Raw genomic sequence first — 23,318 nt, 5'->3', positions numbered from 1 at the left:
ACACTGCCCTTGCACTTTATACAAACTTGGCATTTGTTCACATGTTAAACCACAAGAGGCTTGAATGTTAAGGGACTTAAAAGCTATTCTCAAATTACAGCCACTGTATGTACCAGATGACATTGGAACACTGCCTCTTGGAGCAATATCAATGGAATGTAGGCTAGAGTTTCTGTAGAAAACGACAACAGCAACACTTCTCGTATAGACTGAGCTCTGACGCATGAATGTGATTAATTTAAGTGTCTGGATATGAAGGATCACAGACAGACAGACACACAAGCACAGGCACACATTCACACAACACTGACAGAGACCTCACTATACGATATTATCACAATACTTAGGTGCCGATACGATATGTATTGCGAGTCTCACAATGCTTTCAATTCTATATGTACTGCGATTCTATACTGTGATTTTATTGCGATTCGATGTTCCAAACATATTGCTCACCATCTGACTGCTGCATAGGGACAAGAGAGAGCCACGAGAAAACAAGTTTTGATCAGTCATGGAAATATAACTGGTGAAATCAAATGGGCTCCTTATTTAAAAAGATGATGGAGAACAAGCTATGAAAGAGAAATACTGGAGTTTTTGTGCAGATACAGCAAACTAGCTAAAACAATAATATTGTGAAATTGTATTGCGAAATTGTCAAATTTATATGATACGATATATCGGCAAAAATATCCCAATTCCCCCCCATCACTACACACACACACACATACACATTTACGAGAGGTTGAGACATTTGTAATACTGTATGGGTTTTATTTTATTGACATACATATTCATTATAGACTCTGCATTCCTTTTAGAATATAAACCTAGTTTTAACCTAGCTATTCAACTTTTACACAAACATTTAACAAGGACTAAACCACATAGCTCCAAAATCTATACCAAAATTCTGCCAAGAATAGTCTTGCCCATTCCAATTGTGGTTTAAAGGTTGCAGGACACGAGACCTCTACAGTGTATGTCTGCAGGCCTATGTTTGGGTTTTAAGGCACTGATATAACCAGAAACGATTATCAAGATAAGTGGGACTTTGACAAATAAAACATAACAAAACAAATATGACACACCACCACACACTTGTAGGCAGTACGCACTCTCTCAAAAACACTCCTTCATTACAGACACACATTATTTCATATAAGCATGCACTCTGAGTTAGAGATGCATCTAAGCTACATTAGCTGACAGCGAGGCTAATCCTTATGACTGATCTTTGACAAACACAGGTATAGTGTTGTTGCTGGGTCCAGAGAAATGCTTTGCCTGGAGGGGTTTGTACATCAACATCATAGTCATCGTCAGGCTTTGGTTTTAGTTCTCCCCATGCTGTACTCAGCTCTGTGCTTGGTGCTTGTTGCTTTCATTCTACAATCTACGCTTCAATGTTTCTAAAACAAGCACCAGAGAGAGCCGACGGAATACAGCACAGGAGCCATTGCAATCACATATGATCTCCAAATCAAGGACATAACAAATTGTACATAGAAGCAAACACATTTGTCAAAAAGCAAAGGATTCTAACTAAACGGGACAATCCACTAAGGCCTGAAACTATGCTGCTAGTCATGGAGGGAGAAGTGCATTGGTCAAGTAGTATCAAGTAGTAGTAAGACATCCCCTTCCCCTACAATGAGACACTATCATTGTCTTGCTCAACATTTCTCGAACACATCTGGAAGGACTTTAAAGGTGATTTTATTTCCTTGATGGAGAAAGGTGTCCCAACAGTTCACTCCAAACATCTCAAATTTTTCTCATCACCAACCATTTACCGCTTGCTATTTTACAAAAAAAGCCATAACAACAAATACTGTGTTTATAATGTATAGATAGAAAAACAATATTTAAAAAGTCAGCAGTAAAAATGGCCCCATTCCTAGTGCAGGGGTGCAGTAAAACAATTGAACATGAAGACAGTACTTAACTCAAGAAACTCCCCAAATAATACTCTTGACTGCCCTGCATCTAACACACATAAACAAAAAGCTATAATAATTAACATATGAGTAAATTCAGCAACAGCACAGGGCCTTATCAAGAATGGAAGAAGAGTGAAGTATTTTTTCTCTCTCTCTTTCCTTCACGCCCTCCTTCTTTAGGCATCTTAGGCCTCCTTTGTGCTGGCCTTCATCTTCTCCACTGTTTCCTGTTTTTGAAAGAGAGAGAGAGAGAGAGAGAGAAAGCATATGTGGGAGGAGAGTGTTAAATATTGTCATGAGAAGAATAATTGTATGCTATGTAGCCATAGTTAGATAGTTACAAATAAATAGCCACACTCAATATCCCATTTTACTCTACACAGTGTCAAGGATGACTGTCCCTCAGTTCCTCTTGTGTAGGGATCTCTACCGGTTCTTAACTGCAATATTGGATAACTTTTTTGTATTAATAAATTCACCCCACAGGGGTGTAAATTGTTGTTGGATGTTGGAAGATATTCTGTTTGAGGACAGAGTACATGAACTCGCTGACTCTGCTATTGTGGAGAGCCAGAACTGTTCCCTCGTGAATTTAACTAAAGCAATACACACACACACACGCACACGCGCACGCGCACGCACACACACAAGCACACACGGTCTACACAAGGATAGTCATCAATAAAGCACAAGTGGCACAACTCTTTATAGACAGATTCCAGAGCTACCCCATATGTCTGGGGAGATTGGAGAGCGGCCCGGTCTGTCCCTTGAATTTTGACCCCCCGTTGCTGACCTGGTGCTTGTTGAGCTCGGCCACATGGAGGCTCCATTCCTCCTCGGTCATCTCCTGCCCTGCCTCCCCGGTCTCCTCGACGACCGCTGTCTTATCTAAGGAAGAGATGCAAAGGAAGAAAGAATTACAGGATCAATTGGAGAGAGAGAAATACAGGTGTTGAGTCCTTATCTGTAAGCCCAGTATGTGGTTCAGGTGACTTGTAGATGAGCCAGTGTGTCTATACAGGTGTGCTGGTGTGCCTATCCTCACCATTGCAGGTCATGGCGGTGCAGACCCAGTTGCCGCAGGCACACACACAGCGGTTACACTCCACCTGTGTCTCAGCCCCATCCTTATAGGTCTCATCCTCCAGAGCACACTCTGCAGAAGAGGGGGGCACATAGAATTTAGTGTCTTGCATACGTATCTAACAATAATGTCTGTTCAAATGACCAGAAATTATTAAATATCCTCTGTTTTACTTGAATCGGTTTGTTCTAGATGTCTAAATAAAACATTTAGCGCAGTTGAGTAGTGCTGTAGTCTGCAGCAGAAAGAGAGCACTAGAGCAATATATAGTGTGCGTACAGTATGTTAAAGCACTCTATTATCTATGACCTTGGCTCTGGTGAGGCCCCAGGGTAGGCTCTGTGTTCCGGACTGGAATGTCTGCTGCTGCCTGCTGCAGCTGTGAGTGAAGTCATAGGGCTCTCTCCTAGAACCGCTCTTCCTATCACACTGAACTTTCCCCTACATCATTAATGCACAACTTCTGATCAACTTAGTACAGCACAAAAGACCAAGAAAAAATACAGTTGTCTGTAAATAAATCACATTGAGATGTTTTTGTTGCAGTGAATTTCAAGTATGTTAGGGTGAGTTACAGTGAATTTGCCTATGGTTGTGGTGAATGAATTCGCTATTTTGATTAACATATGTACATCCCATGCACTGTAAACACATACTGCATGCTGACTGCATGTGTCTAAGAGTGAACTGAGAAAAAAACATGTGTGGTGTCAGCAGTGGTGTGCAGTGTTGTCATCATTGAGTCAACGGTCATGTGACTGGGAGCTCACTCTTCTCAGGTGGGTTGAAGCCGGGCTTCAGGCAGTTGAGGAACTCATCGAAGCTCAGCTTCCAGTCAGTGTTCTCATCGGACATCTCGATCAGGGCATCCACACACAGGCTCCTGGGAAGAGCAGAGAGAAACACACACACAGGTTCACATTCACTGCCTGTACTCATAGCTAAGTACAGTGCATTCGGAAAGTATTCAGACCCCTTGACTTTTTCCACATTTTGTTACGTTACAGCCTTATTCTAAAATTGATTAAATACATTTTTTCCCTCATCAATCTACATACAATATCCCATAATATCAAAGGCAAAAACAGTTTTGAATTTTTTTGCAAATAAATAAATAGAAATACCTTATTTACATAAGTATTCAGACCCTTTGCTGTGAGACTCGAAATTGAGCTCAGGTGCATCCTGTTTCTATTGATCATGAGATCTTTCTACACCTTGATTGGAGTCTACCTGTGATAAATTCAATTGATTGGGCATGATTTGGAAAGGCACAGACCTGTCTATATAAGGTCCCACAGTTGACAGTGCATTTCAGAGCAAAAACCAAGCCATCGGGTCAAAGGAATTGTCCGTAGAGCTCCGAGACAGGATTGTGTTGAGGCACAGATCTGGGGAAGGGTATCAATCAAAAAAAATCTGCAGCATTGAAGATCCCCAAGAACACAGTGGCCTCCATCATTCTTAAATGGAAGAAGTTTAGAACTACTAAGACTCTTCCTAGAGCTGGCCGCAAACTGAGAAAACAGGGGAGAAGGGCCTTGGTCAGGGAGGAGACCAATAGCCCGATGGTCACTCTGACAGAGCTCCAGAGTTCCTCTGTGGAGATGGGAGAATCTTCCAGAGGGACAACCATCTCTGCATTACTCCACCAATCAGGCATTTATGGTAGATTGGCCAGACGGAAGCCCCTCCTCAGTAAAAGGCACATAACAGCCTGGTTGGAGTCTGCCAAAAGGCATCTAAAAGACTCTCAGACCATGAGAAACACGATTTTCTGGTCTGATGAAACGAAGATTGAACTCTTTGGCCTGAATGCAAGGCGTCACATCTGGAGGAAACCTACGGTGAAGCATGGTGGTGGCAGTATCATGAGACTAATCAGGACTAATCAGGATCGAGGGAAACATGAACAGAGCAAAGTGCAGTGAGATCCTTGATGAAAACCCACTCCAGAGTGCACATGACCTCAGACTGGGGCAAAGGTTCTGAATACTTACAGTTTTTCTCAGTCGCTTTGGTGCATTTCTTAGATCAAAAGTGCAATTCTTGATACTACTTGTACAAATTCCAAATCATCTAGTCACTTGTGCACATCATTAAAGCAATTTCTTATTCCTTTGAACAAATTGCAATTGATAATGTACAAGTGTCAGCTTTTTTCCACATTATCAATTGCTCGTGTCATGTTGATCAAAATATAGTAGATGGTTCTCTGTTGAATAGTCTTACCCCTCAAAACATCTAGGCATTAGTTCCTTGCATAAGCCATTACATGCAAAATTGTTGAACTATTTGTCATAAACTGTCAAGCATAGTTTTACACATTTCTATTAGACCTTTTGTACAAAAACGTGAATTGATGAATCGTGCAGGTGAAATTGACCCTCACTCATGAAGGAATGTAAAGTGTTAGTTCAACCAACAATCAACCAGTTGTCTAAATTGCTCAAAGGTGCATCTAATGAAGAATCAATTGGCAAGCATATATAGACAGACCACAACACAGAGTTGCAATTTTCCAATAATGGATCAGGGTCAACAGCCAAGAGGAGGAAGAAGAGGAGCAAGGATGTGTGGTGGAAGGCAAAACAGAGGAAGAGGCAGAAGAGGACATAGGTGCATATCTGATGACATAAGGGCCACTATTGTAGACCATGTTGTCAATCATGGCCTTACAATGGCTGAGGCGGGTCGAAGGGTGCAGCCGAATATTGGGAGATCAACCGTGTCCTCAATAGTTCAAACGTTTCGAAGAGAGAACAGGTATGTCCACCAATGTACAGTGCACTGTTACTGTATATAAGCAGTATACTGTATACTTCCTACAATGCTTCATATTACAGTAGTCCACTTGTATTTCACAGCATACAGAAATATACTCTATACAGATACATACTGCACCTTACATGCACCCACCTGTATGTTTTACAGTAAAATGTGTGTTCGCATAGTTTTTGTCTATGTGAAAGTGTGCGATGCATCACTGCATTTTTCCCCACATAGGACTGCAAGATTACCTCAAACCGGTGGCAGAGGACGCCTTTTCACACCTCAACAGGAGGAGGCTATTTGCACCATGGTCCGAGCAAACAATGCCATGAGACTCAGGGAAATACAAAGGACCATTATAGAAGACAACGGTGTCTTTGAAAACATCCATACGGTTAGCATCTCAACCATCGACAGGGTGCTGCATAGAAACCAGATGAGTATGAAACAGCTGTACCGTGTACCATTCCAAAGGAATGAGGACAGAGTTAAGGAGCTAAGGTACCAGTATGTACAGGTAAAACATATATCTATGTAACTACTTTACAGCAACATTTTATAGTGATACATAGTACAGTAAGCATAAACTGCACACATTTCCATTGCTGTGGAAGGAACATGCAATATATGTACATTTTATGTCACTCTTCCTTACCAAAACAAATTCAACTGTGTGTTCTGGGATATAGCGTATAATGGAGTTGGAATCAAGTGAACACTCTCACAACTTTGTATACGTGGATGAGGTTGGCTTCAACCTGACCAAATGCAGAAGGCGGGGTCGGAATATCATCGGTCAAAGAGCTACTGTGGATTTGCCAGGCCAACGGGGAGGAAATATCAGCATGTGTGCTGCTATTTCGGAGCATGGTGTCGTAACCCATATCCCCCTTATAGGGCCATACAACACCCAGCATCTACTCAACTTTTTAGAGACTCTCTACAGGGCTCTCATCCCTGATGATGAGAGGGGTCTGTTTAGAGAGGATTTGCCAAAGTATGTGGTCATTTGTGATAATGTGAGTTTCCATCGATCAAACATCAAAAGGCAATGGTTTGTGACCCACCCGAGGATGCTCATAGAATTCCTCCCACCTTATTCACCATTCCTTAACCCAATTGAGGAGTTATTTTCAGCATGGAGGTGGAAGGTGTACGATCGTCAGCCACACATACAGATGACCCTGCTGGCTGCAATGGATGCAGCATGTGAGGACATCACAGTAGACACCTGCAGAGGATGGATAAGGCATTCCAAAAGATTCTTTCCACGTTGCATTGGAAGGGAAAATATCCGGTGTGATGTGGATGAGAATATGTGGGCCGACAGACAGGAACGTCTGGATGTGTAGAGACAGCACAACAGTGCTGCGGGCAAAGTTGTGCCTTAGGGGTGGTTTCCTGTGTTTCTTTCTAATTTAGTTTTTTTTCCCTTTGTGCCACTTGGGTTGTCCAGTCTCTTTCAATACAGTAATATGTAAATAGTACTGTTGAAATTGATATATGCCATAGAAGTGCAGCCTTGTGCATTTTCAATACAGTAACTGTCATCCAAACTGTAGCCTAAGTTTACATCAGGTAATACTGTCAAAGTACACAGTTACATTGACAACATGCCTAAACATTTTGACGACCTTGTTCGTGAACAATGACTCAATGACTTATCATTCTGATGACACTGACATGATCTTTGGCATGAATATTTACTTTTGAGAGATGTACTAAGGATTTTTAGTGACTGACTAGCTTTAGAAACATATCTATTGTATATTGCAGTTTGTACAAATTGTTCTGAGAAATGCACTTATTATTTTGCACATGTTAGGGATGATGTGAAAAATGCACCAAAGCGACTGAGAAAAACTGTAAGTAAATGTGATATTTCAGTGTTTTTTATTATATAAATTAGCTAAAAAAATAAATTTAAAAAATGTTCTTTGTCATTATGGGGCATTGTGTGTAGATTGATGAGGGGAAAAAACAATTGAATCAATTTTAGAATAAGGCTTTAACGTGACAAAATGTGGAAAAAATTCAAGGGGTCTGAATATGTTGCGAATGCTCTGTATAGCTGTTGAGATGGTTATTGGGCATAGTGTCTGACTGTGCTGGGTGTCTGATAAAGTGAAGTTAATGGAATGTTTTGCCCACAGAATATTATTTTCAATGCTTCATTTGTAGGACCAAGAGTTTTTCCCAGTCAATTCACATGGCCTGTAAAAACTCAGGGCGCTACTCATGTGTGGGCAATAGAAGTGGCTGATTACATCAGCTTCTTACATCAGCTTCTTATCTCCAAACCTGCAGAAGCATTGCAACACTTCTCAAGTGAGCAGCACAGTGGAAACCCAGGCTCTGATCATGTACAGAACAGGTTTCTGTGAGGTTAAGATCACCCACAGGAGGCCTGGGTCACACAAGGTTCAAGGCAGAGAGAGGGACAGTAGGGCTTAATATAGCACCAGCTCCTCAGAAAACCTCTACTGTACAGCTGAGAATATGATATCGATACTGTATATGATATAAGTACTTTATAGGTACACACATATACAGTACATTTACGGTATGTTATGTACATGGCTAAAATTTACACCACACGTAGACAGGCTGCAAACATTATATGATGATCTATGAGAAAGTGTGAATTACCTGTTTTGTAAAGTGTCATATTTTTCTGTCTACTGAGCTAAAAATATATACAGTATATAAAAAATAATATAAACAGCACCAGTCAAAAGTTTGGACACACCTACTCATTCAAGGGTTTTTCTTTATATTTACTATTTTCTACATTGTAGAATAACAGTGAAGACATTCAAACTATGAAATAACACATACGGAATTATGTAGTAATCAAAAAAGTGTTCAACAAATCAAAATATATTTTATATTTGAGATTCTTCAAAGTAGACACCCTTTGACCTTGATGACAGCTTTGCACACTCTTGGCATTCTCTCAACCAGCTTCACCTGAAATGCTTTTCAAACAGTCTTGAAGGAGTTGCCACATACGCTGAGCAGTTGTTGGCGACGTTTCCTTCACCCTGTGGTCCAACTCATCCGAAACCATCTCAACTGGGTTGAGGTCGGGTGATTATGGAGATGAGGTCATCTGATGCAGCACTCCATCACTCTCCTTCTTGGTCAAATAGCCTTTACACAGCCTGGAGGTGTGTTGGGTCATTGTCCTGTTGAAAAATAAATGATAGTCCCACTAAGCGTAAACCAGATGGGATGGCATATCGCTGCAGAATACTGTGGTAGCCATGCTGGTTAAGTGTGCCTTGAATTCTAAATAAATCACTGACAGTGTCACCAGCAAAGCATCTCACAAAGACACGGCGGTTGGAACCAAAAATCTCAAAGGACAGATTTACACCGGTCTAATGTCCATTGCTCGTGTTTCTTGGCCAAGCAAGTCTCTTCTTCTTAATGGTGTCCATTAGTACTGGTTTCTTTGCAGCAATTCGACCATGATGGCATGATTCACGCAGTCTCCTCTAAACAGTTGATGTTGAGATGTGTCTGTTACTTGAACTCTACGATGCATTTATTTCGCTTGATGGTTTTTGCGACTGCACTTGAATGGAGGACTGTAGTTTCACTTTGTTAATTTGAGCTGTTCTTGCCATAATATGGACTTGGTCTTCTGTATACCACACCTACCTTGTCACAACACAACTGATTGGCTCAAACGCATTAAGAAGGAAATAAATTCCACAAGGCACACCTGTTAATTGAGATGCATTCCAGGTGAGTTCCTCATGAAGCTGGTTGAGAGAATGCCAAGATTGTGCAAAGCTATCATCAAGACAAAGGGTGGCTACTTTGAAGAATCTCAAATTTAAAATACACTTTTTTGGTTGCTACATGATTCCATATGTGTTATTTCATAGTTGTGATGTCTTCACTATTATTCTACAATGTGGAAAATAGTAAAAATAAAGAAAAACCCTTGAATAAGTAGGTGTGTCCAAACTTTTGACTGATAATGTATATATATACAAATAAATGTGAAATAGCATGCACACAAGTACACACACACACTGACCTGAGCAGCTTGTTGCTCTCCTGGTCTGCGTATGACTGCATGTCCACGTTGGAGTCATTATGTTGGATGAACTTAAGGAGCTCTGAGGAGTCCAGCTGGGAGTCACCATTGTCGTAGTTCTACACACACACACACACGCACACGCACACACACAGAAACTAGCAGAGTTAGTAGGAGTAGAGAATAGAAGAGTGTCATGGGCCTCTGTAGGCCAATATAAAATCATAAAAGTGAATAATAACCAGAAAACCTAATAACTGATATGACCAGAAGAAAAGTGAGAGTGGGGGGGATTGGGTATAATAATAAATATATTTTAGCCTTTAAGCATAACCCAACCCCCCCCACACTCTCACTTTTCTTCTGGTCATATCAGTTCCTCTCTCAATCATTTTCTAAATATCTCCCTCTACCTGATAAAAACTCTGCTTCCAAGACTGCTAATCCACAGTGAACTTTGCACTTTGAGACTGTCTGTGGCGGTCATCACCAGTGGTCATCGGTCGCCTGACAACCCTACACTGTAAAGGGGTTGAAGTGAATTTGACAGTAACTTACAGACATCTATCGGTAAGTAAGACACTGTATTTCATAGTGCAGTATACCTACTGTAATCTAAATAAAATAGTAAAGCAAGTACTGTGTAATGACATAGTTGAATACATCCAATGTACTGTATTGAAATGTAAAAAAGTAAATGCTACCGTAATCATAATGAACTAACGAATGAAAGTCATTGTGGGGGAGATTTCACAGTATTTTACTGGAATTACATGGAATTGGTGAAAGGTTGGCTGCAAGGTAATGTATTTACACAGTACAGCATATCAATTAATATTTGGTGTTTTATATCACTTCCACTTCAAGAGGCCTTAACAAAGGCTTCCAAACTGGCAGCAATTACTTGGCAAAACAGACCACAGGTTTAAGACTTGCCACTGCACTCTATCCCTTCTACATTTTAAATTGATGGGGCACTATAAACTCATGAGTTAAATTGGTACAGCACTCACATTAACGGGTTCAACAAATAAGGCATCTTGCAAAGGGCACCTCAAAAAACAACAATACCATGCACCCATTAGTGATCAAAATGTGTTTTGCACTCCAAAATTAAGGTACAGTACTGGTTTCTGTGGGGTGGAATTACAGTACCATTTGAAATACAGCAACTATTTTCCGCCCACTACATTTTCCCACAATGCATCATCATTTACAGTATGCTGCAGTATAATGCTTTCACAGTATTTTACAGTTGATAATACCCAGAATTACAGTATAAGTTATAGTTTTCCATTACAGTGTAGAGCCGTCCTCTAATTAAAGCTTCTTGAAGGGATAAATCTTTAACAGTCATAGAGTTATATTCTATAGAGAGATTGACAGACATACTGTATATATATATATATATATATACTGTATATTTACTGGCTAACGTTAGTATTCAGCTAACCACGGTTTGTGGTCATCAGCTATCCTTTAGCTCGAAAAGCTATCGCCAGTTTTGTACAACGCGACTCAGACCAGAACATACCGGACCTATTTGTCTCTCCATATCCCCGGATTTCAACCGCAAGCTCTGGACATTTACACCTGGATCTCGCAGCTAGCTAGCTGCTATCCGTGTGACTATTGGCTTACGTCGATCCCAGAGCAAACATAAATTTTTCCAGAGCTAACCAGCTGAAGAGTTCCATCAGCCACTCCTGGGCTACAATCACCTATCCGGACCCGTTTTATTGCCGATGCGGAGCCCCACCGGGCCTTCACGACTGGACTACCGACATTATCTGCCCGAGGGAGTTATCCAACTGGCCCCTCCGTCGCAACGTTACCTGAACGCCCATCGGACAATTTTTCTTGGGTCACTATAACTATATCTATTTTGCCAATTGGATTGATCCCCTCTACCACACGGAACCCCACTAATCTACCGTCGGAAACGCATGAGGTGGCTAAAAACAGACCTCCATCCTATGCTAGCTTGCTACCGATGGCCCGGCTAGCTGTCTGAATCGCCGTTACCCCAACCAACCTCACTACTCACTGGACCCTTATGATCACTCGACTAAGCATGCCTCTCCTTAATGTCAATATGGTCAATATGCCTTGTCCATTGCTGTTCTGGTTAGTGTTTATTGGCTTATTTCACTGTAGAGCCTCTAGCCCTGCTCATTATACCTCATCCAACCTTTCAGTTCCACCACCCACACATGCGATGACATCACCTAGTTTCAATGATGTTTCTAGAGACAATATCTCTCTCATCATCACTCAATACCTAGGTTTACCTCCACTGTATTCACATCCTACCATACCTTTGTCTGTACATTATACCTTGAAGCTATTTTATCGCCCCAGAAACCTCCTTTTACTCTCTGTTCCGGACGTTCTAGACGACCAATTCTCATAGCTTTTAGCCGTACCCTTATCCTACTCCTCCTCTGTTCCTCTGGTGATGTAGAGGTGAATCCAGGCCCTGCAGTGCCTAGCTCCACTCCTATTCCCCAGGCACTCTCTTTTGATGACTTCTGTAACCGTAGTAGCCTTGGTTTCATGCATGTTAACATTAGAAGCCTCCTCCCTAAGTTTGTTTTATTCACTGCTTTAGCATACTCTGCCAACCCGGATGTTCTAGCCATGTCTGAATCCTGGCTTAGGAAGACCACCAAAAATTCTGAAATCTCCATTCCTAACTACAACATTTTCAGACAAGATAGAACGGCCAAAGGGGGCGGTGTTGCAATCTACTGCAAAGATAGCCTGCAGAGTTCTGTCCTACTATCCAGGTCTGTACCCAAGCAATTTGAACTTCTACTTTTAAAAATCCACCCCTCTAAAAACAAGTCTCTCACCGTTGCCGCCTGCTATAGACCACCCTCTGCCCCCAGCTGTGCTCTGGACACCATATGTGAACTGATTGCCCCCCATCTATCTTCAGAGCTCGTGCTGCTAGGCGACCTAAACTGGAACATGCTTAACACCCCAGCCATCCTACAATCTAAGCTTGATGCCCTCAATCTCACACAAATTATCAATGAACCTACCAGGTACCACCCCAAAGCCGTAAACACGGGCACCCTCATAGATATCATCATAACTAACTTGCCCTCTAAACACACCTCTGCTGTTTTCAACCAAGATCTCAGCGATCACTGCCTCATTGCCTGCATCCGTAATGGGTCAGCGGTCAAACGACCTCCACTCATCACTGTCAAACGCTCCCTGAAACACTTCAGCGAGCAGGCCTTTCTAATCGACCTGGCCGGGGTATCCTGGAAGGATATTGATCTCATCCCGTCAGTAGAGGATGCCTGGTTATTTTTTTTAAAATGCCTTCCTCACCATCTTAAATAAGCATGCCCCATTCAAGAAATTTAGAACCAGGAACAGATATAGCCCTTGGTTCTCTCCAGACCTGACTGCCCTTAACCAACACAAAAACATCCTATGGCGTTCTGCATTAGCATCGAACAGCCCCCGTGATATGCAACTTTTCAGGGAAGCTAGAAACCAATATACACAGGCAGTTAGAAAAGCCAAGGCTAACTTTTTCAAGCAGAAATTTGCTTCCTGCAACACAAACTCAAAAAAGTTCTGGGACACTGTAAAGTCCATGGAGAATAAGAACACCTCCTCCCAGCTGCCCACTGCACTGAGGACAGGAAACACTGTCACCACCGATAAATCCACTATAATTGAGAATTTCAATAAGCATTTTTCTAAGGCTGGCCATGCTTTCCACCTGGCTACCCCTACCCCGGTCAACAGCACTGCACCCCCCACAGCAACTCGCCCAAGCCTTCCCCATTTCTCCTTCTCCCAAATTCAGTCAGCTGATGTTCTGAAAGAGCTGCAAAATCTGGACCCCTGCAAATCAGCCGGGCTAGACAATCTTAACCCTTTCTTTCTAAAATTATCCTCTGAAATTGTTGCAACCCCTATTACTAGCCTGTTCAACCTCTCTTTCGTGTCGTCTGAGATTCCCAAAGATTGGAAAGCAGCTGCGGTCATCCCCCTCTTTAAAGGGGGGGACACTCTTGACCCAAACTGCTACAGACCTATATCTATCCTACCCTGCCTTACTAAGGTCTTTGAAAGCCAAGTCAACAAACAGATTACCGACCATTTTGAATCCCACCATACCTTCTCCGCTATGCAATCTGGTTTCAGAGCTGGTCATGGGTGCACCTCAGCCATGCTCAAGGTCCTAAACGATATCCTAACCACCATCGATAAGAAACAATACTGTGCAGCCGTATTCATTGACCTGGCCAAGGCTTTCGACTCTGTCAATCACCACATCCTCATCGGCAGACTCGATAGCCTTGGTTTCTCAAATGATTGCCTCGCCTGGTTCACCAACTACTTCTCTGATAGAGTTAAGTGTGTCAAATCGGAGGGCCTGTTGTCCGGGCCTCTGGCAGTCTCTGTGGGGGTGCCACAGGGTTCAATTCTCTGTATACATCAATGATGTTGCTCTTGCTGCTGGTGAGTATCTGATCCACCTCTACGCAGACGACACCATTCTGTATACTTCTGGCCCTTCTTTGGACACTGTGTTAACAACCCTCCAGACGAGCTTCAATGCAATACAACTCTCCTTCCGTGGCCTCCAATTGCTCTTAAATACAAGTAAAACTAAATGCATGCTCTTCAACCGATCGCTGCCTGCACCTGCTCGCCCATCCAACATCACTACTCTGGACGGTGTTGACTTAGAATATGTGGACAACTACAAATACCTGGGTGTCTGGTTAGACTGTAAACTCTCCTTCCAGACTCACAAACATCTCCAATCCAAAGATAAATCTAGAATTGGCTTCCTATTTCGCAACAAAGCATCCTTCACTCATGCTGCCAAACATACCCTTGTAAAACTGACTATCCTACCGATCCTCGACATCGGCGATGTCATTTACAAAATAGCCTCCAATACCCTACTCAATAAAATGGATGCAGTCTATCACAGTGCCATCCGTTTTGTCACCAAAGCCCCATATACTACCCACCACTGCTACCTGTACGCTCTCGTTGGCTGGCCCTCGCTTCATACTTGTCACCAAACCCACTGGCTCCAGGTCATCTACAAGACCCTGCTAGGTAAAGTCCCCCCTTATCTCAGCTCGCTGGTCACCATAGCAGCACCCACCTGTAGCACGCGCTCCAGCAGGTATATCTCTCTGGTCACCCCCAAAACCAATTCTTCCTTTGGCTGCCTCTCCTTCCAGTTCTCTGCTGCCAATGACTGGAACGAACTACAAAAATCTCTGAAACTGTAAACACTTATCGCCCTCACTAGCTTTAAGCACCAGCTGTCAGAGCAGCTCACAGATTACTGCACCTGTACATAGCCCATCTATAATTTAGCCCAAACAACTACCTCTCCCCCTACTGTATTTATTTATTTTCCCCCCTTTGCACCCCATTATTTCTATCTCTACTTTGCACATTCTTCCACTGCAAATCTAGCATTCCAGTGTTTAACTTGCTATATTGTATTTACTTCGCCACCATGGCCTTTTTTTGCCTTTACCTCCCTTATCTCACTTCATTTGCTCACATTGTATATAGACTTATTTTTCTACTGTATTATTGACTGTATGTTTGTTTTACTCCATGTGTAACTCTGTGTTGTTGTATGTGTCGAACTGCTTTGCTTTATCTTGGCCAGGTCGCAATTGTAAATGAGAACTTGTTCTCAACTTGCCTACCTGGTTAAATAAAGGTGAAAAAAATAAAATTATATATATATATATATAGAGAGAGAGACTACAGTGCATTCGGAAAGTATTCAGACCTCTTGACTTTTTACACATTTTGTTACATTACAGCCTTATTCTAAAATGTATCGTTTTTTTACCCCTGATCAATCTTCACACAATGTTCAAGTCAGGGCTCTGGCTGTGCCACTCAAGGACATTCAGAGACTTTTCCCGAAGCCACTCCTGCGTTGTCTTGGCTGTGTGCTTAGGGTCGTTGTCCTGTTGGAAGGTGAAACTTCGCCCCTGTCAGAGGTCCTGAGCGCTCTGGGGCAGGTTTTCATCAAGGATCTCTCTGTACTTTGCTCCGTTCATCTTTGCCTCTGACTAATCTCCCAGTCCCTGCCGCTGAAAAACATCCCCACAGCATGATGCTGCCACCACCATGCTTCATCGTACGGATGGTGCCAGGTCTCCTCCAGACGTGACGCTTGGCATTCAGGCCAAAAAGTTCAATCTTGGTTTCATCAGACCAGAGAATCTTGTTTATCATGGTCTAAGAGTCTTAAGGTGCCTTTTGGCAAACTCCAAGAGGGCTGTCGTGTGCCTTTTACTGAGGAGTGGCTTCCGTCCGGCCACTCTACCATAAATGCCTGATTGGTGGAGTGCTGCAGAGATGGTTGTTCTTCTGGAAGGTTCTCCCATCTCCACAGAGGAACTCTGGAGCTCTGTCAGAGTGAACAATGGTCACATCCCTGACCAAGGCCCTTCTCCCCCGATTGCTCAGTTTGGCCGGGCGGCCAGCTCTAGGAAGAGTCTTGGTGGTTCCAAACTTCTTCCATTTAAGAATGATGGAGGCCACTGTGTTCTTGGGGACCTTCAATGCTGCAGAAATGTTTTGGTACCCTTCCCCATATCCGTGCCTCGACACAATCCTGTCTCAGAGCTCTACGGACAATTCCTTCGACATCATGGCTTGGTTTATGCTCTGACATGCACTGTCAACTGTGGGACCTTATATAGACAGGTTTTATTTACCACAGGTGGACTCCAATCAAGTTGTAGAAGCATCTCAAGGATGATCAAAGGAAACAGGATGCACCTGAGCTCAATTTCGAGTCTCATAGCAAAGGGTCTGAATACTTATGTAAATAAGGTATTTCTGTTTTTTATTTTTAATACATTTCAAAAAAGCTGTAATCGCTTTGTCATTATGGGGTATTGTGTGTAGATTGCTGAGGAATTTATTTTATTCAATCCATTTTAGAATAAGGCTGTAATGTAACAAAATGTGGAAAAAGTCAAGGGGTCTGAATACATTCCGAACACACTGTATACTAAAGGCTCCATTATATCACTGTGCTCTGTCTCTGTGGAGAGTTAATGGAACTCTCAGACAAATGAGGCACATAGAGGAGACTGGAGGAGACAGGAGAACAATGGTGTTTTGATATCACATGAATCTTTCTCATTTTTCCATGTGTGTAGAAGAAACAGTAACCAGTGGAGATAAATTAAACTTTTCTGAACATTGACGGCAATTCCTCTTTAAGGCCCTCTCTGAGCCAATGGGAGAGTGGCAGGGCCAGGGGTCCTTCACCACAGGATGAGGACGGTCATTAAGGAGAGTTACGGCTGTCCACTAACATGACTGAGATGGCTGTCACATAAATGATCAGGCAGGGTCTGAGGTAGCTTTGATGATTTAGGGTGGAAAGGAAGAGAGGGTGGATGAAGGGATGGATAGAGGGATAGAGGTTACCCTCTGAGTGTTTAGATCAGCACACTGCCAGTCTGAGATGGTAAGGGAATGAAGATGGGGGGTATGTGAGTAGTGATATGGGGTGGTGGGTACAGGAGACCATAGGCTGGCCAGTGTGAGAGAGGGGCTGAAGGTTAAGGGGTGTCCCTCCTGTGAAGAACCAATAGTGTCCAGTCACCTCTCCTAGTTGTAACAGCTGATGACAAATGCTATGTGCTACGTGGAAGGTGATGACAACTTTTATCAGTGTGACTAATTCATTTTCCATATGGTCCAAAACATATGATCTGTGTACAAAACATGTCTCAAGTGCATAGTTTCGGACTTCATAGAACAGATATCACAACTGAAACGCTTGTTTGACACACACACACACACACACACACACACACACACACACACACACACACACACACACACACACACACACACACACACACACACACACACACACACACACACACACACACACACACACACACACACACACACCTTGAAGTATTTCACCAGGATTTCAGTGAAGTTGGAGCCTTTGACAAACCAGCCGTCTGGAACCACCTCAGTCTGCAGCCACTGGATCACACGATGCCTCAACTCATTACGATCTGCTACATAACACACCACTGGAGAGACAGTGAGAGAGATAGAGAAGGAAAGAGGGGGGGGGGGGGGGGGGGTGAGAGAGAGGGGGGTTGAGTGTGTGTGTGAGAGAGAGAGAGAGAGAGATAGAGAGAAGGAAAGAGAGGGTGTGAGAAAGAGAGAGAGAGAGAGAAGGGGGTGTGCGAGTGAGAGAGAGAGAGAGAGAGAGAGAGAGAGAGAGGGGGACAGAGCCATAGAGAGAGAGAGAGATATGTGACAGTCAAAATCCACAATCTAACAGGTACTTTAGCCATTTTGACACTCTCTAGTATGATAAAGGGAATGCACACAATCCCTGTTCTGTCCAGAGCACACCAGTACATCCCAGCTCATTATGTGCCCAAATGTACAGTCCTGGGCTCTAACCCTGCACACTCCCAATCAGTTAACTGAAGAGTGCTTATCACTAATGCAATAAGAGATCAGTAGAACACTGCTATAGCTATGAGAGAGGTGTACTATGTTTGATAAAGCTCCATAAGGACTAGAGGAAATAAGAGCTGAGATACAGAGCTCTTATTGGCTCAGAGCACACAGATCTCCCAAGTCACACTCACTCACCCGGGCTGGCGGCTGCATGCTCTGCTTTCTTCTCTGCAGACGACAAAGACAGCGAGAGAGAGAGAGAGCGAGAGAGAGACACAGAGAGAGAGAGAGAGAGCGAGAGAGAGAGAGAGAGAGAGAGAGAGAGAGAGAGAGAGAGAGAGAGAGAGAGAGAGAGAGAGAGAGAGAGAGACACAGAGAGAGAGAGAGAGAGCGAGAGAGAGAGAGAGAGAGAGAGAGAGAGAGAGAGAGAGAGAGAGAGAGCGAGAGACACAGAGAGAGAGAGAGAGAGAGAGAGAGAGAGAGAGAGAGAGAGAGAGAGAGAGAGAGAGAGAGAGAGAGAGATATAAAAGAGAGGAACATACAGAGAGAAAGAGAACAGCTTTATTACATTGTTTTACAATATCTAGTGTTTGTTTCCCATCTAGTGTTTTTCATCATGTCATTGTCACATTGCCACAATAACCAATAATGCCCATGGACACCATGATATGATGGCCTCTCTGTGACACTAGGAGAGGAGAGTAACTGATTCATCATCAACCTGATCAATGTCCAGGCCAACAGACAGACAAGAAGAGGTCATTGGGCGTATAGGTTCAAAGTTCAACACTAGCTAAATCGAAGATGAGCCTGTGACCATATATGTCGCCTGTCTGTCGGATGATGATAGGATAGCCTTATATGGCCAACAGCTGACCTGACAGCTCACACGTATTACTGACTGTGTCATGACAACCAGAGATTATGCCCCTGAGTACATAGGCATCAGATAGCAATTAAAGTCAGTCATGTGCTATACATACACAAAGTTAACAAGAAAGTGTGTGTGTATGTGCATGTTTTCCCCCCACCCTGGCAGTGTCCGTCGTGGGCCACCTGGATCTTGAGGCCGGTGAGACATGCGTCTCGGTGGAGCTCACAGTGGTTGCGGTATGTCTTACCGTTACTGCCACACACTGAACGCTTGTGGGGCTTACAGCTCTAGAGAGAGAGAGAAGGGTAGAGAGAGAGAGAGACAGAGAGAGATCGAGAAGGTGGGTGGCAGGAGAGAGGGAGAGATAAAGAGAGAGCGACAACAGGGAGAGGGTGGGAGAAGAGAGAAAGAGATAAATAAGAGTCTTAATAAAAAGATCAGGCATCTTAATGACCCTGAATAAAAAGATCAGCCATTTCTTAATGACCTTGAATAAAAAGATCAGCCATTTCTTAATGAAAATGTCCATATTTTTTGTCCATTAAAATAACATCAAATTGATCAGAAATACAGTGTAGACATGGTTAATGTTGTAAATGACTATTGTAGCTAAAAGGCTAATTGATCATGAGAAAGCACTTTTGCAATTATGTTAGCACAGCTGAAAACTGTTGTTCTGATTAAAGAAGCAATAAAACTGGCATTCTTTAGACTAGTTGAGTATCTAGAGCATCAGCATTTGTGGGTTTGATTACTGGCTCAAAATGGCCAGAAACAAATAACTTTCTTCTGAAACTTGTCAGTGTATTCTTGTTCTGAGAAATTAAGGCTATTCCATGCGAGAAATTGCCAAGAAACTGAAGATCTTGTAAAACGCTGTGTACTACTCCCTTCACAGAACAGTGCAAAGGGGCCTCGGTGCACAACTGAGCAAGAGGACAAGTACATTAGAGTGCCTAGTTTGAGAAACAGACACCTCACAAGTCCTCAACTGGCAGCTTCATTAAATAGTACCCGCAGAACACCAGTCTCAATGTCCACAGTGAACGGGATGCTGGCTTTCAAGGCAGAGTTGCAAAGAAAAAGCCATATCTCAGACTGGCCAATAAAAATAAAAGATTAAGATGGGAAAAAGAACACAGACACTCGACAGAGGAAGAAGCTGTAAGATGGCGCCGGAGAGGAAGGCAGACGTTTTACAACCTATTGTGTTTTTTTGTTTGTTTATTTGCGTTGTTTGTAACTTTAAAAAAAAACGTGTTTTGTACATAATGTTGCCTCGGTCTTATGACCGAAAATAACTTCTAGACATCAGGACTGCGATTACTCACCAAGGACTAGCATAATCCTTTTTTTCGTTTCATGACTCTGACGAGCCCGATGCGAAGAATATACTGCTTTCTTGGGAACAGGCCCAGATCCCTGCGATTTGCGTAAGGAGGAGGTGGTGAAAAAGGGGCCAAAGTCCTGGCTGCCTTCTGAGAATTTGTAGGTGATCGAATTTAACCCCCACTTCCTTCCATTCTGCTAGCAAACGTGCAATCTTTGGAGAATAAAATCGACGAGCTACACAAAAGATTAAACCACCAACGGACATTAAAAACTGTATAATCTTATGCTTCACGGAGTCGTGGTTGAACGACAAAACTATCAACATACTGGTTGATACACACTATAACTGCAGGATAGAACAGCGGTGTCTGGTAAGACAAGGGGCGGAGGACGATGTATTTTTGTAAATAACAGCTGGTGCACGATATCTAAGGAAGTCTCGAGCTATTGCTCACCTGAGGTCCTCCACCTCAGGTCACTGGGCAGCTCTCGGCTGTGCTTCCCTTTGTAGTTTGCAATGGTTTGTAAGCCTTGCCACATCCGACGATCATCAGAGGCGGTGTAGTGCGATTCAATCTTAGTCCTGTATTAACCTCTCTTGGGTAGGGGGCAGTATTTTCACATCCGGATGAAAAGCGTGCCCAAAGTAAACTGCCTGTTACTCAGGCCCAGAAGCTAGGATATGCATATAATTGGTAGATCTGGATAGAAAACAAGCTAATGTTTCTAAAACTGTTAAAATAATGTCTGTGAGTATAACAGAACTGATATGGCAGGCGAAACGCCACGACAAACCATCCCCCCCCAAAAAAACTTAGCCTACCACTATTTTCAATGGCTGTCACTTTAATTATAAGGCAAAGTCCTCCCAGATTGTAGTTCCTAGGACTTCCACTAGATGTCAACAATCTTTAGAAAGAGTTCCAGGCTGGTTTTAGGACAAATTAGCCAGAAATTGTTGTTTTTCTAGGTGGCTCCCATTTTGGCTGTAGTGTTTCCAAGCGTGTGAATGAGAGCGCGTTCTTTGGTATTTTCCTCCGGTAAAGACAATAACGATTCTCCGTCTTAAATTGTATAGTTTATTTATTTATTAGGGTACCTAAGGTTTGATTATAAACGTTGTTTGACTTGTTTGGAAAAGTTTATTAGTAACGTTTGGGATTCATTTTGTATGCATTTTGATGGAGGGAAACTGGGTGGATTATTGACTGAAGCGCGCCAGCTAAACTGAGATTTTATGGATATAAAGAAGGACATTATCAAACAAAAGGACCATTTGTGATGTAACTGGGACCTTTTGGAGTGCCAACAGAAGAAGATCATCAAAGGTAAGGCATTTATTATATCACTATTTCTGACCTTCGTGTCGCACCTGCCTGGTTGAAATATGTCTTTCATGGTTTTGTATGTGGGGTGCTGTCCTCAGATAATCACATGGTGTGCTTTCGCCATAAAGCCTTTTTGAAATCTGACACAGCGGCTGGATTAACAAGAAGTTAGGATTTATTTTGATGTATTACACTTGTGATTTTATGGAAGTTAAATATTTATAATTCTGTAGTTTGAATTTCGCGCTCTGCAATTTCACCGGATGTTGGCCAGGTGGGACGCTACCATCCCACCTGCCCATAAGAAGTTAACGCTTTGCCTGTTTGATGGTTCGTCGGAGGGCATAATGGGATTTCTTATAAGTTTCCCGGGTTAGAGTCCCGCTCCTTGAAAGTGGCAGCTCTAGCCTTTAGCTCAGTGCGGATGCTGCCTGTAATCCATGGCTTCTGGTTGGGGTATGTACATACGGTCACTGTGGGGACGACGTCATCGATGCACTTATTGATGAAGCCAATGACTGACGTATTGGTGTATTCCTCAATGCCATCGGAGGAATCCCGGAACATATCATTGTCTGTGCTAGCAAAACAGTCCTGTAGCTTAGCATCTGCTTCATCTGACCAGTTTTTTATTTATTTTGGTCACTGGTGCTTCCTGCTTTCATTTTTGCTTGTAAGCAGGAATCTTGAGGATAGACTTATGGTCAGATTTGCCAAATGGAGGGCAAGGGAGAGCTTTGTATACGTGTCTGTGTGTGGAGTATAGGTTGTCCATACTTATGTCATGCAATAAAATGCAAATTAATTACTTAAAAATCATACATTTTCTGGATTTTTGTTCAACTTCACAGTTGAAGTGTACCTATGATAAACAATTACAGACCTCTACATGCTTTGTAAGTAGGAAAACCTGCAAAATCGGCAGTGTATCAAATACTTGTTCTCCCCACTGTATGTGAGAACAGCTCAGCGTTCAACACCATAGTGCCCTCAAAGCTCATCAATAAGCTAAGGACCCTGGGACTAAACACCTCCCTCTGCAACTGGATCCTGGACTTCCTGACGGGCCGCCCCCAGGTAGTAAGGGTAGGTAACAACACATCCGCCACATTGATCCTCAACCCAGGGGCCCCTCAGCAGTGCGTGCTCAGCCCCCTCCTGTTCTCTCATGACTGCACGGACAGGCACGACTCCAACACCATCATTACATTTGCTGATGACACAACAGTGGTAGGCCTGATCACCGACAACGACGAGACAGCCTATAGGGAGGAGGTCAAAGAGCTGGCCGTGTGGTGCCAGGACAACAACCTCTCCCTCAACGTGATCAAGACAAAGCCCCGTCTCATCGACGGGGCTGCAGTGGAGCAGGTTGAGAGCACATCAAGACAGTCGTGAAGAGGGCACGACAAAGCCTATTCCCTCTCAGGAGACTGAAAAGATTCGGCATGGGTCCTCA

General features: G+C 43.0%; 1 protein-coding gene across 2 annotated transcripts in view; it reads right to left on the bottom strand.

Moving 5' to 3' along the window:
- Positions 1-762: 762 nt before the first annotated feature.
- Positions 763-23,318, bottom strand: part of LOC120058448 (follistatin-related protein 1-like) — a 55,533-nt gene continuing 32,977 nt past the window's right edge. The window contains exons 4-11 of one of the 2 annotated variants that reach the window (XM_039007110.1): positions 19,357-19,486; positions 18,521-18,553; positions 17,813-17,943; positions 9,857-9,975; positions 3,804-3,916; positions 2,995-3,105; positions 2,743-2,837; positions 763-2,173 (exon numbers count right to left, since the gene is read on the bottom strand). In XM_039007110.1, coding sequence (XP_038863038.1) covers positions 2,132-2,173; positions 2,743-2,837; positions 2,995-3,105; positions 3,804-3,916; positions 9,857-9,975; positions 17,813-17,943; positions 18,521-18,553; positions 19,357-19,486 — 774 coding nt within the window. In that variant the 3' untranslated portion in view covers positions 763-2,131. The remainder of the gene's footprint in view (positions 2,174-2,742; positions 2,838-2,994; positions 3,106-3,803; positions 3,917-9,856; positions 9,976-17,812; positions 17,944-18,520; positions 18,554-19,356; positions 19,487-23,318) is intronic. The other variant, XM_039007111.1, reaches the window with a different exon arrangement.

The sequence above is a fragment of the Salvelinus namaycush genome, chromosome 13 (assembly GCF_016432855.1).
Source record: "Salvelinus namaycush isolate Seneca chromosome 13, SaNama_1.0, whole genome shotgun sequence".
In the NCBI taxonomy this organism is placed as follows: domain Eukaryota; kingdom Metazoa; phylum Chordata; class Actinopteri; order Salmoniformes; family Salmonidae; genus Salvelinus; species Salvelinus namaycush.
This window is presented reverse-complemented; position numbering and strand designations above follow the sequence as displayed.